Consider the following 24,956-nt stretch of genomic DNA (forward strand, 5'->3'; position numbering starts at 1 on the left):
ACTGTTTAAAAACAAACATACCAAAGTAAGTTAAATAATCCACAAACTAAAAAGTTATAGAATTTAGTGGAACAATTTTCACAGATTTGTAAAGTTTTCCTCAACTAATGTTAACTTTGGTTAACTTTCTGCTACTTTGAAACAGTAGCAGAAAAAGGTGCTTAAATGTAAACCTGCCAGTTACTGCAGAACGTTTTCATCTTGCCTCAGAGCTACCATTGAATTTACGCACATGAAATAAAGCATGACTACCTTCACTTATTGATCTTTGATTTGACTATTAAGTGTTCTTATGACAAAAAATGAGATGTTTCCTACCGGTTACCTTAGTGCATATGAACATGTGGTAGTTGCCATCGATCACAGTTTCACTGGACATGAGGTCAGCTGCAGGCCTTGATCCATTTCTTGCATTATTTCAGACTCCGTAGGGTTTTGAAAATGGTGCATTTTCAAAACCCATTGATTCTTCCCATCTCTTTTTTTTTACATGCCGTATGTGTTGATAGCTATTTCAGGATTCTGAATTAAATCAGATTCAAATATCTGAAAATAGTTCAGGATGAGTTTGATATTTTCTTGAATTTTTGTAGAAATTGTTCACCCACAGTATAGAAATCTAAAACATAAACCTCACTCTCTCTTTCTCTAATTTATTCATCCTCATCGGAAAACAAATGATGCAATAGACTTCAATTTACAATTTAATTTTTCTTTAGAAATTGTCATGGGTAAATTTCAATGAACTCATTGAACTTATTGAATGTTCCATCAGTTCATAAATTACCTCCATTTGTTTTGATGGATTGAATCTCATTTGATTCCCTTTAGCTGTGCCGCCTCCACCTCACTCAGTTTTGGCCATTAGAGACACAGACACCTCAGTTGTGCTGCAGTGGCAAGAACCAAAAGACAAAGACAACATCCTGGGATATTATCTGTACTACAGCGAAGCAGGAAAACAGGAGTGGAAAACTGTCAACAACAAACCTTTAACGACAACCAGGTAAAAAATAAAATAAAAAAATGACCTATAACGTGTGTCTGAATGCAATTAATAAATGGTTGTAATTATTACATACATTGCCATTGATTCTTATGAGTGTGTGATCCAAGCATGATGTGTCTTCAGGTTTATAGTTCACGGTCTGAAGACTTGGAAGGAATATGTGTTCAGGGTGAAATCTGTGAGTCGAGCAGGAAACAGCAAATATTCAGATGAGTCTCACCCCATCCTGGTCAAATCAGCTATTAGTAAGTTCAAGAAGGATTTTGTGATGTTGCAACAGTTCCTGAAATCTCAGCAGTATGTTTTAATATTTCATTTAAAGCATGCACCCTAAATGTAACCCAGAGTAAACACATCCAGCCAAAAAGAAGTGCTGAAAAAGGTTTGAGGCTCTTTTCAGTGGCATTGAAATCATTTAACTTAGACTCTGACCCATCTGACCCAATACTTATTTACAGTTTGCCTTTTTAGCTTTCAGCAAACAACTATTGGAGAATGTAAAGAGGACCTTTTTCACTTCATATGCACTTTCAGAAACTACATTGTGCTTTGGCAGGTTGCATTACATTGTAATGTTGACAGATTTGGTTCACTGCCATCAAAAATCCATCACAGTCTCTCCAGCTCTGAAATATCCTGGTGGATAATAGCATTAGTCCAGTTCTTTCCAAGAAATGAATTTTTATCAAAGAGAATATGAGCTGAATAATTCCTTTAAACCTGGCACAGATGCAACAGTTTGCCATTCTAGGCAGAATCTCAAGCCTTCTAAGAAAATCTCGGCATTCGTATGTTGTAAAAGCCACGTGCTAAGATACTTTCACCAATATCTTTCACTTTTGTTTGTTTGTTTGTTTTCCCCCCCTCATTTCTGCAGATGTTCCCTCACCTCCCTCGGGTATTGCTCTACTGCTGTGCACCGAATCAGAGATGGTTCTGGGCTGGAGGGCTCCTTCCTCTAACGGGGGAAGCTCTGTTCGCGGCTACTACCTGGACCAGAAGGAGAAGGGCATGGAGTTCTGGAGAGAGGTCAACATAAAGCCTGCCAAAGAGAAGCAGCTCAGGGTTGGTTGTACCTATATTCTTGGATGAAGTTGGTGAATGGTTTTCTAATTACTATAAAACAAAAACAAAATTATTACAGAGATGGCATAAAAAAACTCTCTTTAGCACCTTATATTAGCATTGAGCAAGATTAGCACAATATGAAACCACTGACTAATTAATACTGCACATCTCTCTGAATATACCATTACCATGGTGAAATGGTATAAAGAAAAGAGTAGGTTTCAAAGTCCAAATAGACTTCCAAAAGGATTTTTAGTAACAGCATTAAGGGTTTTGAATGGACGTCTTGAATAGTAAAGTTTTTTATCCACTTTTGCTTTTCTTGCAAATAATTGGCAATAATAGCAAACCATCATTCATTCAATCTGTCTGCGTCACTAGGCAACCTGGCAGTGTCCATGGAGACTCCTAACAAAGTAAAATTGGTATAGTGCTTCACCAAGAATACAAGAGCTCCATAATTAGATATTTTATAAATGTGTGAGAGGCTGTTTTTATCTCCTGAGGGAAAAAAAAATCAAGTACAAAGCCAATTAGAATGAAAATGGCTATGCACAATAACTGACCCCCTCATGTTGTGTCCTGCAGTTTTTAGGACTGGAGGTTGCGTTGTCAGACAAAACTCATTTTGGAACTTTTATAAGAATACAAGAAGCACAAACTATTTCCAGCATGGGGTGTCATTTTAATCAAGATGCTGATTTCTTGGAATCAAATGAATCATTTAAACATAAATTGAGCTGCAATTTGTAATCAAAACAGTTATGCTTCGTGGGATTGGAGCTTTGCTCATGATTTAAGCCTAAAAACCTTTAATTTTCTATACATCAAGAAGAAACCTACAGTCATGGTGAAAAAGAAAGTACTGGTACACCCTCTGTCTGTTTTGAAGCTTAAATGTAGACAGGACCACGCAAAAGAATCACTCTTATGCACAGTCAATATTTGGAAGAAGGTGTTCTGGAAGCTTCTTGTTGTGGGAAAGTCATTCCTCAGCAGGAAAAGGGGAGCTTGTTAGAGTTGATTCAGAACATCCTTGAAGAAAGCTGGTTATTAGAGGATGGGAAAGGTCAGATATTGGTGCAGAGGTTCCCCATCTAGCAGGAAAATAACCCTAAACGTACAAAGAAGAGCCACCGTGGAATGACCCTGATCAGGAGTCTGAAGCTAAAACTCTTGATGGCTGGGTTCCTGCAGCAGTATGACTGTCTACTTCAACATGACTCAAATAATTAGCTCATTAGTTGAGCTCTTTAGAGGTTGACTGCCTGCCAGAAGACAATTTGGCCATTTTATTCAGGTGTGGAGAAGTGAGGATTTAGCTAAAAGTTGCAGGACACGATCTTTTGAAGACTGAAGTTTGAAACCTTTACTTTAGATCAAAGCATGTTAATGTATTAAAATGACTTTAAAGTTCATACATAAATCTATTCAAGAATCTGTGGACAGATATATGAAAATATATCTTTAGAGACTGTCAAATGTGACTGAGATTGAGCTATTTTGCAAAGAGGGTAAAAATATTAGATATGAAAAACTCATAGCTATATATCGAAAGACTTGCAGCATACTTTTAAGAATATAAGTTGTTAAAAAATAAACAACTATGTGTTCATTCTTTTACTCTTCACAATTATGCACTATTTTCTGTTGATCTATCACAAACAAGTCAAACAAAATACACTGAGGGTGGTTGTAACATGAAAATTTTAAGGGATACGAGTACCTTTGACAGGCAGCCATTTATTCTTCACAAGGTTTTAAAATGTTAAGAATGAGAAGATACTTTACAAAAAGAAGAGTAAATTCTCAACATCCCTGGGTATGTAAAAAAAAACTCCCCATTTTAAATTCTAGCAGCACACTTAAAAGTACTAGAAAAAAATTACTCTAAATTTATTTACTTAAAAGAAAACCTCCAAAAGTAAAAGGCTTTTATACATAAAAGGATAGTTTTGGGTGGAAACTATTTCTCAGATTTATTACTAATCCATCATTGTGTACTCACTTTGTAAGTAACGTTTGTTGAGGTTATTCTTTGATTTATTACTTGGGTCCATGGTTCAGTGGGTAATTTGCAAATGTTTTCTTCTAGCCTTCAAGGCTTTATAAATGAAACTATTGATCAATTTTAGAAATGGGGGGGGGGAAATCAACTTGCAAGTCTGTAACCGGATTGTTTACATTAATGTTATTAAAAAAAAGTGGAATAACTTTAGTTGTCAGATATACGTATTGGCAACAAAGATTATTTCACCTGATCATTAGAGCAGCAGGTCGAGTATCCAAACAGACAACTTTTCTTCCCAGAGAACAAAGGTTAATCTATCAGTCAGTCAAATGTAGCCTGATTGCCCCCTGGTGGCAGAAGTTTAATTTTAAAGACACTACCCATGCATTTCTCGTGCTGGGACTGTACATCGGTCTGATTGATTTGTTGTTCAGTTTAAATATATCATGCAGGAAAGGATTTGCACCTAATGAAGAAAGGTGCAGGTGTGACATAGCAGCTTTCAGATAGCAGCTGCTGCTGCTGTTATGAAAAAGCTCCCTTTGCTGAGGTCAATTAGTTCCTCGGAGATAGGCAGAGGCTGTGGAGGTTCGCAGCTGTTCGCCGAGGCGATAAGGGCCTTAGAGTCTAAGTGGCTGTGAATAGGCGGATCAATGAGCAGATCAATAGGCCTGAATCCCTTCACCTCTTCCCCTCCGAGCGAAAAATGTCTCAGGAGCTCAGAAACATGTTTCAGCACCAGTAGAGCTAATAACTTGTAAATAGTCTTCTAAATTCCTGAATCAGACAGAGTGAAGCTGTACAAGTGGAGAACATTTCCCCCTGATTGGACTTTTGTATTTATGTCTCGTTAAAACTAAGTAAAATTAGCAAAGTAAGATTGATGAGGTTTTCATTGTAATTTGAAAAAAAAAATAATAATTTACAAAGCTGAATTTAAAACACACAAAAACTACGAACGAGTAAATAATAAAATGATTTGTTTTAAATGTATTGCATTTCTAAAAATAAATTCATGACAGCAAAGTAATAAAGGAAAAGTTTGAAGAAAAAGGAAGAGTTATAAACGTCAGACCAAATTAAACAAATTGTTTAAAAGAAAAAACGTTTCCACTGAGATAAGTTATGTACCTGCTATCTGGGAACAATGAGATCCAGTGGGATAATGGGGAACAATCGGTTCTTTGAGATAAGATGGATCAAGGCCATTCAAGCCTATAAAAGTAATGAGGATTTTAAAATCCATTCTAAATCACAGAGACCCAAGGCAAAGAGGCTAAGGTGAGAGGAATGTGATATTTCCTGGGTATCACTGCAGGCAGTCATCACTCTGCCTGCAGCATTGGAGATCTGCTGGAATAAAAAGGAGGCAATCTTTTAACTCCAAGTAAAGTTGTTTTGTAGTAAAGCTGAGATTTGACGAATGCATGGAGATTTTTCCAGTACTCCACTAAGATGGAATGGCTTATAGGAATATATCACTGATGGTAAACATTTAGCATGTTGTAACCATTTTTTTAAATTCTTGTAAAAATATATATGTATATATTTACATGCAATGTCACATGCATCAGCTTTGTTTGTCTGCAGGTATCAGACTTGAAAACTGGACATTTCTACCAGTTCCGCGTCTTTGCTGCCAACGCGGCTGGCGTTGGGAAGCCGTCTGACGCCAGTGAAGCGTTTCTGTGCGAGAAGTGGACAATGCCAGAACCAGGTGAAAGCTAAACTCTCATCAAATCCAAGCAAATGCATCTCTGCTTATGTGAATGCTTAACAGTTACATCCAACAATTGCAAACCTTAGAGGTATTATTACAGGATGATTAAAAAAAAAAAATAAATAAATAATTATTCCAGATATAAAAACAATTACCTGCAGTGAATTAAGAAAAAAATCTCATGTTTGCAGGGTTAACTAAAGATTTTATGTCTCTATACTTGTTAGTTGTGGACAAAATCTTGTTTTTGTTTACAAACTTCCCTGCCTCCGTTTTTATGGCTTCAGTTTGCATCAAGTCAGGGTTGCTACTGAATGACTAAAGGAATCAATGCAAAGTTCATGAAAGTCAATGACAATTTACTTAATCACTAAAACCTAATTTGCTCTGTGTTTTAGCCCAGCCAAAAATTACCTGCTTTTAGTGATTTTCTCATTAGCCCAGGGGAAAGATTATTGAAGACAGAGTAACTGATAGACATCACTGACAGCATGATTGAATTAGAAGAGCAGAGTGGTTGCTTTAAAAATGGAAATCCTTCTTCTGTTCTCAACACAAACGGCAAGGCTATTGCACCCATTCATTGAACAATCAAGGACCTCAAGCAGATAAGTTTACTCTGGTGAAGAAAGATCCAGATTGATCAAGAATGTCCAGAATGTGTCCTAAAGATGATTCAACTAAGTGGTCTGGTCACCACCAGTGGAGAGTTTGCTGGAGACTGGCAGATGGCATGTGTGAGTTTTTCTGCATGCACAGTTGGACAGAGACTTTCTGACTGAAAGAGAACAGCAAAGAAGCCACTTCTCTGGAAGATGAACATCAAAGACAGACAGAAACTCTGCAGGAAATACCAGGATTATACTGCAGAGCAATAGTTATTTTCTCTGGCTAAGTCCCTGTTTGGAATAAAAGCTAGAAGAAAAGTTGAACACTCCCAGGAATCTGCCTGTATTTATGTTATTCTTTGCAAAAGACATATTATCAAACCAGCCAAAATGTGATTAGAGAAGCCACGACTGGTAGCAATTTGTGTTTGCTGTAGCAATGCTTTTGGTAAGTAAATGAAACATCCTGCCCAGTGTTGCTTATGAAAGGCTTCAGTTATGTCATCACCCTTAAGGCTACTGTTATCGTTCTGTTTCTATCAGACCGAATCGCACATAAATTACTGTGATGAAATCCTTAAGGTTAAATTCAGACAATGATTTCCAGAACTTTGAGTAAAAGTTTGGTAATTATTTATGGGAGTGTGGTCTCCTCGTTAGGGATCTGATTCTATGACCCTCGACTTTACCCAATGATACAAAAATGATTTGGTGCTATTTTTTGTTTTGTTTTGTTTTGTTTTCAAAGTACAGCACAATGGCACAATAAAAAAATGGTTAAGCAAGTGGCTAAGGATTAAAGCACTTACATTTCAAGTCTACATCCTAGAATCTGATTCAGTCGAGAACATCTAATTGTGTCATTATTTAAGCTATGATCAACCAAGAACTGATTACTACGAATCATAATTTGGCTCAAATGCTGATGTTCTGCATGGTAACCTGTAAATATTGACACTTTGCATAAACCTGTTGTGTTTCTCAATAAAAACCTTTGGAAGATAGTAAATGTTTATTACCAAACATCAGTATAACGTAGAAAAAAGAAACACTTAGGGAGGAACATTTCCTGCTAGCTACAATTTTAGACTCAACAGCTACAAACAGTTGGCAGACAAAGCTAGTTTTGGATTTCACAACTTGCGCAAGCAAAAGTGACAACAAAGGCCGCAACTTATTGTTAAATTAAAGACGAACTCCACGGTTAAAAATCAGCCATTCCCATGTGATTCATTAACCTAAGAGCTTTGGGAATTTGAGCATCCGTCAATACTCTGCTGCCCTGCAGTTTCTACAATCTGTTTATTGACCCTAGCTGCGGAGGAGAGGGGAGATAGAAATAAACACCATCCATCACCTGCAGAACCCATTTCCACTTGCTGCCATTTTTACTTTTATTTAAGCTGCATCTCTAATAGCGTATGTAGTCATCTCGCAGCAAAATAAACAGGGCAGTATGAAATACCAGGATAATAATATGCTGCCTGCCTATTGTACCATTAAAGCACACAGTAATAGCCGAGGTCAGTGGTTAAATGAATAGTAAAGTGGTTGAAATTGCAGCATTGAGTTAGAATTAGCTATTAACTATTTACCATGCGTGGTCCATGTTTGATTTGTTCTTGAATATCATTGCTGGTGGGAAATTTATAATGAGAAATAATCATTTAACTCTTAACAGCACATTATTAAAAGGGTACATGTTTCATAAACATGCGCTGTAATTTCAAAATACTGTATAATTACCTGAACCACTCAACACAGAAGCAGAAAAACATAAATGATTCAACCTTTTCATAATCTTATAAACTTATATTGCTCACGTTTTTTTTTCTTTCTTGAACTCTGCCTACTTTTCTCCCATTTTCAATCACATCCTCTTACTTGAACATAACAGATCCTGTGAAAAGAGGAAAAAAAAGTTGGAAAAGTAGAGACCAAAGAAAAAATGGCATCTTCTGCAGATAAATTTTACCTGTAGCATATCATCAAAGAATAGCAGCCAGGACCCAAGTGATTAAAATCCCTCAGTTTTTAATTGGCTGTTTATATCTAAATGCTTAGCTGATAATAATGATCAGAAGTTTTACTTCAGGCTTCCTGCATCTTCAAATCTGTTCCTGGCAAGTCTTTGGAAGGAGCTTATTTCAGTCTCTTGCGTGACCTTGGTCCTTGGGTCATGATCTGTATCTTATAACTGTAGGCGAGGATTGGAACATAAGTCTGATCGATAAATCAAAAGCTTCTCTTTAGGCTCAGTTCTTTCTTCACCAAAACAGAGCAGAGCCCACATTACTGCAGATGAGGCCCTAACCTGTCAGTCCAGGTCTTGCTCCATCCTACTGATGATCAGAACATCAAGATACTTTAACTCCTCTGCTACAAGCAAAGGCAGGGAGGGAAACCAATGTGTGAGTTGAAAATGGCAAACCCATCTGGCAGAGTCTGATGGGTCTGGCCCCCTTTTTACTGGATCTTTGTTGCCTTTGACATTAACTGCATTGTTATAGCCTCATTTGTAAAACACTTTTAATAAAAGCATCTATGAATGGACATAATTTGATGTTAAACACAATTCAGTTACTTTTAGCTTGAAGAATATCCAAGTTAAATGTTAGAATTAACCATGTAACTTTTCCCCTTCTGAGGTTTCTAGATCACAAACATTGCTGATAGTGTGCAACAGACATAAGACTAGTGTTGTCAAAGACTTTTACACCAGTAAATTAGTAAAGCAAGCAAAAATCAAAGCAGTTGAGTTCAGGAGACCATTTTGTACCTAAATTATTCAAATGAAAAACATTTCTCAGATAATGATCAGGTTCTAGACAGAAAATTAACAAAAACAGATAAAATCTGTAGAAAACCCTTGAATTTTTTTTTTTCAGATTGCACAGAGAACAAATTAAACCAGAAAATGATGACTGATGAAGTGTTGAAAAGGGAAGGATCTTCTTAAAGAGACAGAGACCAATTTCAAGGCTTCAGATACACCATCATGCAAAGTCAAAAGTCTTTTATGTTATTTTTATAACAACTAAAGGTAGAACAGTGAACCAACTTGACTGTGCTATAAAATAACACTATGTTCTTGAAAGATACATAATACCCTCCCCCATTTAAACAAAGTATAGATCTCTGCTCCTTTCAGATATACAGACAGATTTTGAGCAATTTCATTTTCGCCGTAAGAACCGTGAGACAAAAACAATCATAGAGTTGAAATTTCTTTATTATCTTAAAATTATTACTGTTTGTAGCATTACCAAACAGCATTCTCTGTGGATTGCCTAAATAATTCAGACCCTTGCTTTCAGTCAGAGGCTTCCAAGGTGGAGTAATATTTCCAAACCCATATTGTTGGGTTTTGCATTACCTTCAACTGTACTGTAAAACAGAGAATCTTTGTTGTTTGAAGAACTTTTAGTAAAAGGGCAGGCAAACAGAGAAGAGGAAAAGGTCCCAATGCCCAGTTCCTTATTTCTGAACTTTGATGGTCCAATTTAATCCAAAGACCAAATCAAAGTCCAGAATGTAGAAATCACTACTTGGAAGGAGAGCAGAGTTCAGTCACCAAAATGATGCAATAATAAAAAAATAAAAAAATAAAAAGTCCAACTCACTATCTTCAACAGGGGAAAGGCAGAGGAAGGGTCAACAAAACAGTCCAGGGCAGAATCGCAGATATCGGGGTAATTGCTTGAACTTGTGCTGGAAAGCTGAAACAGGGCTGCAGCCGACTTGGCAGAGGGCAGAAGGAAACAGATCAGTTTTATAAGCAGCAGGACAGAAGCAGACAATCAGGCAATTACAGGGAGAGTAATTGATGCATTCAGGACTATCTGGGAAAACACACATCAGCTGCAACCATTACATCTTTAATTTGGATTTTTTTTAAAAGATGAAGTTTGAAGGCAGTAGACACAGCTCTTGTTTCTCCTTAACAGATCTCAATAGGCTCGCAATAGGACCCGGTTTCCTATCGCAAACATAACTAGTTATGACAAATCTTGGGATTTGAGGAGATCGTGTTGACTTTATTTGTATATAAAATTAAAAATTTTTATTATACATATTATTAATATAAACGTTACCGCCACATACTAATTCACCCGATCTTTAGAAGTATGTGGCAAGTGAGTGGAGAAGACATTTGCTCAGTCCTGTATTTTGTGCCATTAATATAGGAAATGGAGACAGGCTCGGTAAACTGAGCAGCTCATTAATCTTGGCAAATGGGCTTTTCCTCTATAACATCGATAATTTAAAAGTGGCTAAAAATCAATCTGCAAATTGACTACCACGTGCAGCATTGGAGTCAATCTGGGTAGATTGGGAATCTATGACCTTATTTTCAACTTGACTCATATTCATAATTTATTTGTGGCTTGCAGATGTTTCCTGTGTGTTGCTCATCCAGTTCTCTGGTCCTCAGGTTGCCCGTATGACCTGGAGCTCAGGGAGGTGAGAGACGACTCCCTGGTGCTCCGATGGGCGTCTCCGCTCTACGAGGGTCAAAGTCCGGTCAGTGGCTACATGCTGGAAATGAGCCAGGGAAACCAGTCAGACAACTGGACGATTCTGACTGCCAAACCTGTTTCTGAAACTCATTTCAAGGTGAGAAGTGAAAAAAAAAAAAAACATGTTTACTAAAGGGGCATGGCAGACTTAACTTCAAAGTATATTAAACAGAAGTGTATATTATTCTTGCATAACCCAATCGGAAGAAACTGCTCATATCTATGTCTGCAGCGTCAAGGTTTAAATCATTAATTGAGTTATGTCAGTGAGTTGTAAACAATGACTTTGCTTCCTGTGGCATCAAGGTGACAGGTCTGCAGACAGGTCACACCTACTGCTTCCGTGTGTCGGCTGTTAATAATGCAGGTGTTGGTCGTGCTTCCCTGCCCTCTGAGCCGGTCACAGTTCAGACCCAACCAGGTCAGTTTACTGGACTGATATTAGAATACAACTTTCTATAAACCTGTTCTGTCATTGGTTTATTAGCCTAACCAGGCCAAATTTGTCTATGGATAAGAATACTGAAGAGGACCTTGAATAGCACATGTTATTTGCCTGTTAAATAAAATTAAGAAATGATTAGATTGTCATAATATAAAGCTAAATTTAGCTCCCCAGAAGGCTGAGGGTTAGGGTTAGGGTAACATTTTCCTAAAATATTACATTTTTCTGTTAAACAAGCAGGCCCTTTATAGAAACTTGCCAGATGTATTTCATGATGATTTTTTTGGCAACTAGAAATGTTTTTAAAAAGCTGAAAAAAGGAGAAAGTGTGAAGAGTTTCATCTATAGCAGTATTATGTCTTTAAGAAAATTGAAGTTCTTTAGAACACTTCCTAAAACCTTGTTAGGCTTTGATAAACTAACCAGCCCATGCCTAGTCGTCACAGCAGTTTTGAATTTTTCAGGAACCAAAGAGATTAAGATCGGTGTGGATGACGATGGGTTTATATTTTTGGGCTACGAGGCTGTTGAGATGAACGACGACAGCGAGTTTATCTGGGGCAAAAATTACACAGAACCCATCGATTCTCAGAGAACGAAAGCAGAAACCACAAAGAACAGGTAACATTACAACAAGCAACTGAGTTAGGTTCCGTTCAGTTACTACTTAATTAATCATGACACATTAGTTATATTTTTGAGCTTTAGCTTCTTTTTTTTTTTTTTTTTTTTAGCACAAAGTCTGACAGCAGACAGAGTCTACAGCAGACCTTGCTACAGACTCCAGAACACAAAGCTGAGTCTACTTAATTTGTCTTTTTACTTTATTGTTTGTCTATCAGGTCAGTTCTCACTTTCAAAGACCCATCTGAGGAAGACCTGGGTCTGTACACTGTGGAGATGAGTGACAGTCCTCAGCTCTCATCCAGCTATGAGTTTACAGCTGAAGGTACTTCCTGGACACCAGTAACCAGAGTCTGATTTTAGGAATTAATTATTGTTTCTTCTCAGATATTGCCTTTACTTATCCCTCTACAATATCACCAGAGAAACACACTTTACTATTCTGTTTTGTGTTTCCGTTAAAGGTAATCTAACCTTCTACGTCTATATATTCTTTTGTCTTCTTTTATTTTTAGACCTCGCACGTCTCAAAGAGCTCAGCTGGCAGGTCAGAAACCCATGTATGTATCATCACTGAGGTGCAGAGGTGCTGAAGATCCAAACCTCAATAATCTATTATCCTGCTATATATTATTTAAAGTATGCAGGTTTAATGCTGTTTTATAAGTTTTATGACCTGACCTGATCTGTCTTTGATTTCACTCTGCAGTGATTGCACTGAAGTCAACTTGGCAAGTGGAGGTGTCTGAGAAAGGCGGCGTGCGCCTTTGGCTTCAAACCGAGAGTCTGAGTAACTCTGCTGAACTCCGTCTTGTTTTTAACGACCGGGAAATCTCCACCTCTCCGGTAGGTTTCCTCCGTTGACAGATACCTCATCAGATGACGAGCTGCAAGTTCTTCGTTTGGATTGTTGGATCTAATGGTTGAAGCCAGGTTGGATCAGTCAACTCTGTGATCTCCTTCTAGTCGATATTATTTATGGGAGTCAGAGAAACATTATGGAAAATCACTTCAAATAGATTTTTATGAAGCCATGTGAAAAAGAATGTTGCAAAGGCACGACGATGGCAAATGGCCACGTGAGGAAAAGCTGATTTAAATATTCTGTATGTTTTTTTTTCTCTCCCTCTAACATTTGAATGTTTACATTATTAATAAAACAATATGAAGTATTCAGGATTTAAAGTCAGGGACTCAGAATAACATTTTAGTCCAGAATCTCCACGTTGTCACTAATATTGGTTTCTAAATACCAATATTATAGTAAAAAAAAAAAAAAACATTTCAATTACAGAAGCCTGTGATCAGATTTAAGTGTTATCTACTCTGTCTTCAAGTTTTAAACACAAGGAAAGTCACACACAAGCTTGAAAGAGTTTTTTTGGTTTCTGTATTACCAATGAGTTTATGTGTGCATCTGTCTTCCTAACAAGTCAGCGTGAGCCCAAAACAGCAATTAATGCTCCAATAAACATCCTGCAAGGCAGGAAGTAGATGCTGTCAGCAAAGATGAAGAGCAGGTGAGTACGGCAGCAGAGAAGTCTGGAAGCTCAGTTAATTTAATTAAGTGAGGAAGACGAGAAGACCGCCTGAGGTGAAGATGGAGATAGCACTCGCATCTGAAAAAAACATGTCACACTTGGTTAGTTGCTGGAGAGAGACTCCAACAGGCAATATTGCTGAATTTTTTTTTATTTTATTTTATTTTATTTTTAAGTTGGTAAATCAATAAATACAGAAGGAGGTAAGGCAATAACTGATGTCTTAAGAATAAAATTGTTTATTTTTGTCCTTCCTAAACAGGTGGACCCCTACATTGATTATTGTTTTTTGTACACCGTGTAAAACCTCGGATCATGTCACAGTCCTTATATTTGAGCATAAAATGTGTAAATGAATCAGTGTCGTTCTAACAACAGACAATTTTAGAAAAAAATATTCTTTATCTTAGTTATCACAGTTATAGTCAGGGACAGACACTGAATGCGTGAAACACCAACTTTTTTTTGGTGTTTCACAAAAATAATAATACTCACTTACTTTTGCCATGTAAACCTAAGCAACCTAAAAATGATTTGATATTCCTACTAAACAGCTTACAGTTCAACATAGAACAACCTTCTATTTCTATTCCTTAAAACTTAGTTCATTTCCCAAGCAACTTGTATGTGAATTCTGTTCTCTCTGAATAAGCTATACATTCATGTTTGGAGCAGTCAGTGTAACACATGGTTTATTTTTATATATTTATACCCTCATAGCTCTTGGCTTAAACGTTATATCTATGTGCTTCATGCATATTAAATGAGGGGAAAAAGCAGTCAAAGTCCATTTGAAACCCTGAAGAACTTTGATCAAGATCACTTTGGAAGATTAAACAGAAATCTTGAGTTTTCAGCTGTGATCATAAAGAAATTATGGGCTAGCTTAAAACTTTTGCACAGAGATGTAAATGTCTGACATAACCTCACATGGGTCTGAGAGTTCCAGTCCCAAAAGTTACTGATCTCGCCCTGTCATAAACTAATCATATTTAGAAGAAAGATAGATGGTTTCACCTGGTATTTAAAAAGAAAGAAAAAGCATCCAGATATCCAAAGACATCAGCACTGTAATCATCAGTGAACATCAGCTGGATGTAAACATATTTAGCATATGTGTACGTTATGACAACAAGCTGAATATAATCATCGCCGCTGTCCCGTCCGAGTTATCGAACGGCGTTCTGAGGCGGCCGCTGGGAGAGCAATGAACACAACCCCGAATGTTTATTGTGTCTCTTGGTTGTGACTGCTTTACATTCAGTGACTTTCATTTTGTTCCATTATTTCCCAATATGAGGGCTCCGTCTGAACAGTACTGATTATACATTATTTCTAAATGATCACAGCTGAGGTTTGCAAATGCAGAAGCCATTTAACTGATTAGGGCCCTTGGGCTTGCCATACATCACAAATCACTTCCACCAACTGAGGCCTATCAACATGCAAGGCATACACTTAACTTGATGAGCATAAAAGCAATGAAAATGAGCTCGAGGTCTGTTCCCTCTGTGTCGCTGCTTGCATGTTTGTTTGTATGTTTGCATTTTTTAGAGAACAGAAATATTTTATCACCAGAGCGCAGATGTTTCTCCAGACCCTTTGCACTCTGATTCATGATGCATTCTCTTTGTACAAGGAGCCATCTTTACAGAGGATACCAAACCGCTCGGGGGGCGAGCTGCCTGATTATGAGCTGATGAACGTTGCCTGCAGTGACATTTGTTTGTTTTTCTGCAGCGCCGTAAGATAAACTTCGACAAGGCCAAAGGTCTGGTGGAGATACTGTTTGATCAGCTCTCTCAGGAGGACGAAGGCTCATACACCGCCCAGCTGAGGGACGGCCGCGCCAAGAACCAATGCACTTTGGTCTTTGTGGATCAAAGTGAGTCATAAATTCACCCAACCACAGAGTTAGTCATTTTGCCTGCATTATGTATCACTGGGAAATACCAGCTTTGATTAATTGCAGCATTAAAAAAGGAATCAAAAGGGAAAAACTGCACAGAAAAACATTGTTGAATTTAAAAGATTCTACTCTTAGATAAAAATGAACAGATCTGCAAAATCAGAAAATATTTTAAACAGATGTATTTTTCTGTTTTAATTTGACCTCTGCTTGCTTTTAGAGTTTGTTGCAACAGTAGTCATACTCCTCTAACTTTAAGTTTCTCACATTCCAACAGCAACTTTTTAAAATGTATTTCACTGGGATTTTTTTGTGATAGTCCAGTACAAAGGAGTGCAGGATTTTGAAGTAGGTGAAAAGTGACATCCTTTTCAAACATTTTTACAAATAAAAATCTGAAATGTGTTTCATGCAAAGACATTTACCAAATTTTTACTAGATGCAAATAATTTTTCTTCAGCTTCACTGAGTTAGTCAGTTACTTAAAATCTAAAATAAAAAAAAATGTTTATGTATATGATGGTAATAAGACCAAGGTGAACATGCTCAATGTAGCCATATATTGAGCATGTTCACCTTAGTACAGTTTTACAGTCTAGTCTGTTGTATCTTATTAGAGTTTCGTGAGATACTGGCCCAGGCTGACTGGAATCGAAGGGACATTCAGAGAAAGACTGGTAAGACATCCTTAAAAAGCACAACTGACAGTAAATTAATAAATATTGATCATTCCTTACTTAAGGATGATTACACATTGCTTGAATCAACAGTGAACAAACATAAAAGAACACATAGCCAGAGGAAGATTTCTTTTCTTATGTTATGTATAGTTGGATTGTTATATGCTTTTGTCCCATGTAAATATTATAGAAACCAGGATGTCAAAAACACATTTTAACAAGAAGAGGGAACGTTAATAAAGGAGAAAAGTAAATGTGATAGCGTTAGCCAAAAGGCAAATATTCATGTGTTGTTCCTGGAATAAAAGATTTAGAGCTCTGAAATCTGTGCTTTATCTCCTTTCATCTCCATTTGTTGTGTATGCACAGAGGCCAATGTCCTAGTGGACACTTGTGCAAGAATCTCACACAATTTGTGTTTACTATTGTAAATCCAAGTTAGACTCAAAGTGTACAGGTGCTCTTTTTGTTCAATACAGCTAGAATATTTCCATGCAAAAGAGAAATAAAACCACAGAATGATTTTATTTTATTTTGCATTGATTTAAAAAGTGATGGCATAGATAATTTTGTGTTTCTCTTTTTGCTGTTAGTGCGTTGATAGATCATTCTAGTATAATTTAACGTAGCTTTTATAAATGTGTGTTTTTATATGTTGTTTATTGTGGCTCAAAATAATTTGTTCCTTTTCTTCCAAGGACCTTATTTCCAGGAATTTTTGACATGGAGTGTGAATAAGGATTGTGAATTAATTATACAATGCAAGGTACTTTTATATCTCCTGCGTGAAAATTCCTGACTGTAGTGAGACAGTGCTGCTAAGATCATTGTAAGAGTGAAAATTCAGCTATTTTAGTACAAAGACCAATGGCAATTAGAAATTATTCTGTATTTTATTAATTGTTTAGAATATTCTGGGCAAGTTAGACTATTATTCTCACTCTTTGAATAATGTCTGATCTTGAAACATTGCTTTTTTTAAAAAAGGATGAAGAAAAACAGCAGCATACTTTTACTAAAGATCAGAAAAATTCTTCTGTTTTTGAATACCCTAATGGAAAAAAAAAACATCCACCAAGTCAAGATTGAGTTCATGATCTGAGTAAAAGAAAAATAGCTTAAAATGTAGAAGTCTCTTTGTTGTTGCACTCGTTGCTGCCTAGTGTATCACCAGCAGTTCATAGGTATAAGCCAGAGTTAGTTCTGCACATGGTACCAGGTTGGTTTAGAAATCTTTTTACCTTAGTAAATGAGAAAATCTTTGCATTATTTAAAAAAAGCAAAAACAGAAGAAATTCGAAAAACACAAATGCTCTTTTTCACAGCACTTTAAACAGCATTTTATAGAGTTTCTTCAGGGGGTTAAGAATTTTGACCGAAGTAACTCTGTAAGAGAAGAAAAACAGGTTGCAGTTGTAATGGTGCAGTAAAATAAAATAAATTATTTAAAGCTTTTCTACACACTTAATATTTAATTACATAAAAAGATGTTCAACAGAACAAAAGGACAGTCTAAAGCCTTAGAGCCATCAGAAAGCAAATATAATGACAAAACAGAAAGTGGACTGGGGTTTAGGCTCTGTGCAGAGACATATGGTGGAAACTTTTATTTCTGATTAATATCTTCTGACTTTATTAATCTGATGATGATATTATGTTATGTTTATATTTTAACGTTTATTAATTTTCACCATATGAACCTGTCTGAGCTCCTAGAAAAATTGTTTTCTGCAGCTACAAGGGAGCCAGACTGTCTCTTGTTTGCTTCTGGTTCTTTGTCCTCGGTATAACAACGATGTGTTGACTCTGTCTGGCAGGGCTTTCACTGACCTGTTTATCACGAGTGTCAGATTTTGTAGGCTTTAATATCATGCATGCGGTATTAATAAACCTGACAGAGTGATTTTCATTTAACGGTGCTTGGATACTTTTTTTTTTCCCATAACATGATTGGTATCTCCTCGTTAACAGGTGACAAACACAAATAAGGACACGTCTTTCAAGTGGTTTAAGGATGGTCTGGAAATTAAAGACCTTTCTTATGATCAGACAACTGGGATTATCTCGCTCTCAATCTCACAGGTAATGGAAAAAGATGAATCTCGCCCGTCTCTCTGTATTAGAAATTACATTCATAAACTGTAGCTGACACTGAGAAGCAACATAATAGCGACTCACGGTTGATAATTAAAGGATAAAGTCTAGACAGATACTATACATCAGTGTGTCAGTTTTAAAGTTAGCTTGAGCTGAAGTTAAATATGATATTAATCATTTTGGTTTTCTACAGATATATTAAATTGTGGATTTCAAATGAACTTCCTTTAGGTGACGAAGAAAGAGGCCGGTTCATACAGAGCTGTGGTGTCAGACAGCCGAGGAGAGGATGTCAGCACCTTGGAGTTACTAGACAACGGTTCGACGAAACCTCATTACACAAACACGCTTCTTCCATCCGTAGTGGAAATGAAGCAATTAGAATTATAAGTAATCAAGTTCTGGTACAACAAGCTCTCTGAAGATGTATTTTTGTTTGTTTACAGAGTACGACAAGCTTCTCCAGCAGCTGAGTGAACAATGCGGTGAGTTGCACACAGTTGATATGAAGTGTCCTGTGTTGTTACACAGGCATGCCATTTTAATTAACTATGCTATATCCACTCTGCTCCCTCCATTACGTTTATTACGCAAGACAAAAAGCTATATTTTCAACCTCACAAATCAAAACACACACAAACATGTACCAATAAGTAAGTAATCAAGAGTTCTGACTGCAGCATTGTCAGCCGGTCCGCTGCGGATTGAGAGCACTGCCGAAGGTTTCAAGATCTACTCCAGCCTCAGATACTACATTAGCTTCCTGAAGACAAGCTGGTACTTCAAGTAAGTCTGAGTACAGAGCATCATTCTGACCAACATCCTGTGAGAAGCCAATACTTGGATTCCATCATTTGTATTTCCATCCTGTGCAGTGTGTTTTCCAGGTCTGGATTAGTACAATCCTAATCAGAGATTTTTTTTTTTTTTTTTGTCAAATATTTATCACAAACATGAAAATCAGGTTAAGTTAGACAATTTATCTGAAGCACTGTTTTCCAGGTAGAAGTGATTATACAATGTATCATTTCAGTAAATTGAGTTTGAGGATTTTCTTCTGTTTGGCAAGGATCAACATTACCATTTCCAGTAGAGCGGGTAAAATGAACTTTGAGCACACATTCTCGATTTAACTATTTCTAATAGTTCAAATGATGTAAAATAATTCAATAATAATTCACACACACAACAAAACGTTAATTTTGCAAGCTGAACCTCATTCACATTTATTTTGAAAAGACCACCATGTTACGGGATAAAATCAGACTCAAGCTGATCAGAAATTGTAAACTGCTGGAATGCCAGTTTCACTGTTTGCAGTGAAATGAGTTTTACTTGGTGTTATCATGAACTGAGAGGCTGCGAATGAAGAAAGACCCTGCTCCAAAATCACCACCTTCAGTCAATACAAATATTTTGAGTCATTCTATAAAAATATTTTCTGGTCAGGTAAGATAATCACGGAGCTGTGACAATGAAAAGAAGCATGTAGAGGAGTCAAGATGAGATTTTAAGAAAACCGTATGGTCATATACGCTCAGTAAAGTTTTTATCCATTTTAGCAATGTCTTTAACTTTTAAAATTCCTTTTACATTTGACCCACTAATTTTATAAAACATAAACTCAAATTTATGTCATACACACACGTCAATATGAAACACCAGGTTCACCCTGCTGCCAGCGTTATAAAATGACTTTTCGTGAAAGGTTTTCAGTTAGATGTCCTTTTTTCACATTTTTACAATTATGATTACAGTTTTTTAAGCAAAATGAAAGAAAAGGACCTCTTAGATTAGTTTAGTTTCAGAACTTCGTTTTCACTCAGTTTTGGTTTGACAGGTTAAAAAATTGTTTCTTAAAGGGGCTATAGCACCACCTGCTGGAAGACTTTAAGAAGTTTAACACTCATGGATTAAATTTGAGTTTTTGAAGCTTCAAAAATCCTTGTTAAAAAAAATATATCGCATTTCAGCATCTAGATGAGATTTAGGTTACTTTAAATGTGGCATGTGTGAGACGAGCTGGTCTGAGTATTTAAAAAAAAATACTCATGCAAGTGTCTTGTCGATGTCAGAGATCAGAGAAGAATCCGAAGACTGGTTTAAGATGGTACAAAGGCAGCACTGACTCAAATAGCTTGATACTAACAAGGTACGCAGAATGCCATTTCTGAATGCAGAACATTTTAGCGCAGGAACTAATTGGGCTGCAGCAGTATAAGTAAATGTCAGTCCTGTCACATAGGAACGTTAAGCATAGGCTACAGTTTGCATGGATTTACTGAAGTTGAACATTATGCATATTTTTAAAACATTGTCTGGTGAAAAGAGTCCTATTTCTACCTGCGAAGTGCAGATAGTGATGCCAGAATTTGGCATAAAAAGTATGAACGCATAGATCTGTCCTGCAAACAAACAGGATAGATCTGGTCCTGCCTTTAATAAACAAACAGGCAGGACGTAACAGTGTAACTGTGTAACATTCTGGGAAACATTTTCTTGGCACATTTTGAGTCTTTCTTGCACCAACTGAGAGTCCAACGCCATGTTGACCTTGTTCTTGCCTTTGTAACCACAGAGTAATATTCTGTTGTCATCATGCAGTCTTATAAAGTTTGAATCCTCTCAAACTGGTTTTCATTTTAATACAGATCTCAGTCTAATAGGCCATCTTTGCATTTGGTGGAATAGTAAATTCCCATCATTCATGTGCAGCTGAAAAATCTGCAGTAACTGTGTGATCGCATCATGTCATTATGGACAAAAATCTATAATATCTTGATACACCTTGTTGAATGTATGTTATGAATAATTAGGCAGTTCTGGAAGTAAAAGAGGCTCTAAATTGGTACAAGCAAAGTGTAACTAATAAAGTGCCTGATGAGAGTAAATTGTATGTTGCAGTAGTAGTGTATGTATGTAAACAGTAGATCTGTGCTTCATCCTGTGCTTTAGGGGGAGAAATATTGATCAAGAGACCAGGACAAAGCCAGGCAGCAGTATGCAAAAAGTCTGGATTGAAATCTTAAACCCAACAGAGAATGACAAAGGTGAATACATCTTGGAGATGTTCGATGGCAAAGAGACACACAAACGGCTCTATGAACTGTCCACAGAAGGTAAGGCGCTGGTTTAAAACAAAATTCTATACAAATAAGATAATCCAAGGCGCAGAAATTAGATTGTCCATGTTGTGAATCTTGTTGTGTCTTTCAACAGCATTTGCTGAAGCCTTGCTGGAACATCAAAGGTTAAAGTAAGTGCATTGATTCAAGGGAAGAAGTTTGAACGTTTTGCTGTGTCAGTAACAGAAAACATGAATGAATCTGAATAAAACAGTTACAACAAAACAAACAAGTGCAGAGTTAGCTTGTTTGAAATTGGTACAGTGCAGTGTAAGCTTAAGCTGACTGTCTAATTTCATCCCTTAGGCAACTGGCCATTGCTGAGAAAAGTAAGTACCGTGTGATAACCCTCACACCATATGTTTTTGTTTTTATTTGAGCTTAAATGATTTTTCTTTGGGTATCAACTCAGATAATATTCCCTGCTGATTTTCAGATCGCGCCAAAGTAGTAAAAGGGCTTCCAGATGTTGTAGCCATCATGGAGGGCAAGGTAAAGCGTTGTCAGAAATTATAAATAATTATAAATTATAAATACCTCACACATTCTCTATTGCCAACCATTTTTGTTGTGATATCTTCTCAGTCTCTGTGTCTGACATGCTTCATTGATGGCGACCCAGCTCCTGAGATCTTCTGGCTACGGAATGACAGAGAAATCCTTGATCAGACTCAGTTTACCATCACGAAGGAGTCCAAGCGCACCTCCATCACCGTCAACAAGGTTACCACGGAGGATTCTGGAAAGTATAGTATCTTTGTCCGCAACCAGTATGGCTCTGAAACTGTTGATGTGACCTTGAGTGTGTACAAGAAGGGTGACAAACCTCCAGCTAATGCAGTAGAGATGGGTTAAACTTGCAAATTGGAGGAAAGCCCCAGTTTTACCCAGTCAGATATTTTATTTTATCCACCAACAGAAAGTAGGACATCATGGTGATGTGGGAAGAAAATGATACAAAATTTTGAAATTCTTTTACAAATTCTTTTATGAGCACAGCTGGGCAAATACCTTATAAAATACATTTTTGCAGCAATTAAAGCTGCAAATGTCTTAGGTTATGTAAGCTTTGAACATCCAAGTTAATTGCAAATTATCTCAGTCAAGCTGAATAGAGACCATCTGCAGACATCAGTTTTCAAGCAGTGACAATGGACTTCTGAAGGCAATTGGTTAAACTTCATGTAGAACAGTCTGGGGCTAAATATGAATTACGTTTTCCTTTTTCTTTTTTTTTAAATTGTGAAACCCATTTTTTTCTACATTGTGTTGGTCTATAAAGTAAAATCCCAGTAAAACTTCATGGGGAGCAAAACATGGAGTAGCTTAGTGCTACAACCTCCACTTTTGAGAAGTGAAGGTAGCATAGCTCAAATGATACCTGCCACTCAAAATGATAGCACTATTTTTGTTTGTCTGTGTGTTTGCTATTATTTTGCATGTTTATTTGAGCTAGATTAATAGATCAGGTTAGGTTACAGAAATAATTTTATCATTGTGATTGTTTACTAGATGCTAATACAGATTAAATACAACAGTAAAACCTTTCTGAGCTGGTTTATTTTGGGGAAACTTAGTTTAGCTTAGTTTTACTTTAGAAGCGAAGAATACTAGATTCTTATGACGCTTCTGTTATTTTAATGTTGCATTTACTTGCAGCCTTTTAGTCTAAAGATAGATTTTGGCTGTGGGCCTGAGTTTTTAGAAAAAAAACAGATGTATTGTTTGCCTGTTTTGTTGTCAATAAAACTATTTCCAACTTATTGTTTTTGCTGCATTTCTTTTATCCACACAAAACCAATGTAGTGAACTTTATAATCAAAAAATGTATTAAAAATTGACAGTAGGTGAGTTTGTTCAATTTTGCAACAGCTATGGTCTTTGAGTTTAAAAGCAAAGTCCTCAGTGTCAATAACCCTAATATGTGGTTCCACATTAGGTCAGGCAAGATCCATATTTGGAGATTCAGTGGTGCACTGAGGAGAATCTGCAGAGGTGAATGGAACTACTTTAATGTTGCATGAAAAACTAAGTCTAAAATTAAAATATCTGCTAATCTTGTCAATTTTACACAATGTCAAACAGCAGTGAAGCACAAACAACAGTAAAATTCTACTTTTTTATTATCTATTCTCTGTTTGCATCTTGTCTCCTCTCTATTATAAATGATTGTGAACAGTGCATACATAGAGTGAATGTTTTGAAGACTAAATTTGCAGATGATATCTTGTACTTTACCTTAAGTTGTGATTTAAAATTTTCCTTGGCTGAGGCTGAAGCTTAAACATAAAAGAGTAACTGAACTCTGGGTTGTTCAAACAATCCTCAAAGGACTTTGTTACTCACTCGGCATTGCACTGTGGAGCCTTTGCCTTTGGGTATAAAAGGAAGCAAATTCGAGTTCGTTTTCTTCACATTGTGTTGAGCTTTGCACAGCTGTCTCAGCTTCCAAATACTTTTGGTGAAGGAGAACCCAGACTCTCTAGAAGACATGGATCTCAACGGAACATGGCAGGTGTACTCCCAGGAAAACTACGAAGAGTTCCTCCGAGCCATGGGTAAGAAAATTATTCACAAATTTTACTTTTATCAACACAGGCCGACACAGCTTTGCATTGCAGATTGGTTGTAATTCATGTCTAATGTTGCATCAAATATCAACAAATCTCTTCTACTCAACAGAACTCCCAGAAGATGTCATCAAGATGGCCAAAGACATCAAACCGATTACTGAGATTAAGCAGACGGGCAATGACTTTGTCATCACCTCCAAGACGCCTGGAAAGACTGTGACAAACTCCTTCACCATCGGGAAAGAAGCTGAAATTACCACCATGGATGGCAAGAAGCTAAAGGTCACTAACGTTTGCTTATTGTTTATACAGAGACAAATAATGTAGGTCTTCTCTATCCATTCTACATGTCTACAACACATCTCCAAAAATATTCTTTACAATTAAATTTGATCTCGTATTATTGTTTTTTAGCCTCTAAATGATGCGTTATTGGCTTTATTGCTGGTGCTGAAATCTGTCTTCTTACCCCTCCTCAGTGCGTTGTCAATATAGAGGGAGGAAAACTGGTCTGCAAAACTGGCAAATTCAACCACACACAAGAGCTCAAAGGAGGAGAGATGATTGAGGTATGGTGCATCCAGATTTTTAGTCTTGCAGAAACATGTATTTCTGAAAGATAAATGCACAATAAGTTTTCAGACTGTTTGATTATAAGCTTTAAAATATGTGTCTTGTTCTGTCTTATCTAGACTCTGACTGTGGGCTCAACGACTCTTGTCAGGAAGAGCAGAAAGATTTAAACCTGACAGTGACAAAGATACAATGTCTATTTAAATAAAGAAAAAGTGTGCGTAATACGTGTGGTTTGTATTGTGTCATGTTCACATGTGGTAGCCAAAAAAAAGATGTATAAATCAAGCAGTGAGTATATCTTTGCTGACGCCATATAAATGTAATATTTTCTAAAGAACGAAAACATTGTCCCTGCAAAATCACATTACTGGCCAGGCAAGCTGCTGAGTTCAGTGTTGGGCACAGTTCATTATGTAGATCAGTGGTTCCCAAACTTTTTCTTCTGCGCCC

The 24,956-nt window shown here is 36.8% G+C and overlaps 2 protein-coding genes across 2 annotated transcripts; both read left to right on the plus strand.

Moving 5' to 3' along the window:
• The first annotated feature begins 728 nt into the window (after nt 1–728).
• On the plus strand, nt 729–23,121 carry myom3 (myomesin 3). Its single transcript, XM_015034551.1, has 22 exons — nt 729–1,006; nt 1,133–1,254; nt 1,887–2,074; nt 5,679–5,805; nt 10,852–11,033; nt 11,243–11,357; nt 11,846–12,002; nt 12,224–12,330; nt 12,521–12,565; nt 12,715–12,851; nt 15,287–15,431; nt 16,073–16,132; nt 16,834–16,901; nt 18,107–18,217; nt 18,464–18,551; nt 18,679–18,717; nt 18,913–19,018; nt 21,188–21,351; nt 21,452–21,488; nt 21,664–21,686; nt 21,794–21,849; nt 21,943–23,121. The coding sequence occupies exons 3-22, from the start codon at nt 1,940–1,942 to the stop codon at nt 22,210–22,212; spliced, it is 2,172 nt and encodes a 723-aa protein (XP_014890037.1). The 5' UTR covers nt 729–1,006; nt 1,133–1,254; nt 1,887–1,939; the 3' UTR covers nt 22,213–23,121.
• Nucleotides 23,122–23,750: 629 nt separating this feature from the next.
• Nucleotides 23,751–24,728, plus strand: fabp10a (fatty acid binding protein 10a, liver basic). The gene is made up of 4 exons (XM_015034552.1): nt 23,751–23,915; nt 24,040–24,212; nt 24,410–24,499; nt 24,623–24,728. The coding sequence occupies exons 1-4, from the start codon at nt 23,849–23,851 to the stop codon at nt 24,671–24,673; spliced, it is 381 nt and encodes a 126-aa protein (XP_014890038.1). The 5' UTR covers nt 23,751–23,848; the 3' UTR covers nt 24,674–24,728.
• Nucleotides 24,729–24,956: the final 228 nt, after the last annotated feature.

This window comes from Poecilia latipinna, unplaced genomic scaffold (assembly GCF_001443285.1).
Source record: "Poecilia latipinna isolate Pla-1442-1.1 unplaced genomic scaffold, P_latipinna-1.0 Scaffold304, whole genome shotgun sequence".
NCBI lineage: Eukaryota > Metazoa > Chordata > Actinopteri > Cyprinodontiformes > Poeciliidae > Poecilia > Poecilia latipinna.

Excerpts from the sequence above, each read along its gene's own strand:
- fabp10a (XM_015034552.1), top strand. The coding sequence starts at position 23,849 with ATGGATCTCAACGGAACATGGCAGGTGTACTCCCAGGAAAACTACGAA. Across the intron at positions 24,213-24,409 it reads TGGATGGCAAGAAGCTAAAG|TGCGTTGTCAATATAGAGGG; the intron begins GTCACTAACGTT and ends ACCCCTCCTCAG. Across the intron at positions 24,500-24,622 it reads AAGGAGGAGAGATGATTGAG|ACTCTGACTGTGGGCTCAAC; the intron begins GTATGGTGCATC and ends TGTCTTATCTAG.
- myom3 (XM_015034551.1), top strand. The coding sequence starts at position 1,940 with ATGGTTCTGGGCTGGAGGGCTCCTTCCTCTAACGGGGGAAGCTCTGTT. Across the intron at positions 16,902-18,106 it reads AATTAATTATACAATGCAAG|GTGACAAACACAAATAAGGA; the intron begins GTACTTTTATAT and ends CCTCGTTAACAG. Across the intron at positions 21,489-21,663 it reads CTGGAACATCAAAGGTTAAA|GCAACTGGCCATTGCTGAGA; the intron begins GTAAGTGCATTG and ends TTCATCCCTTAG.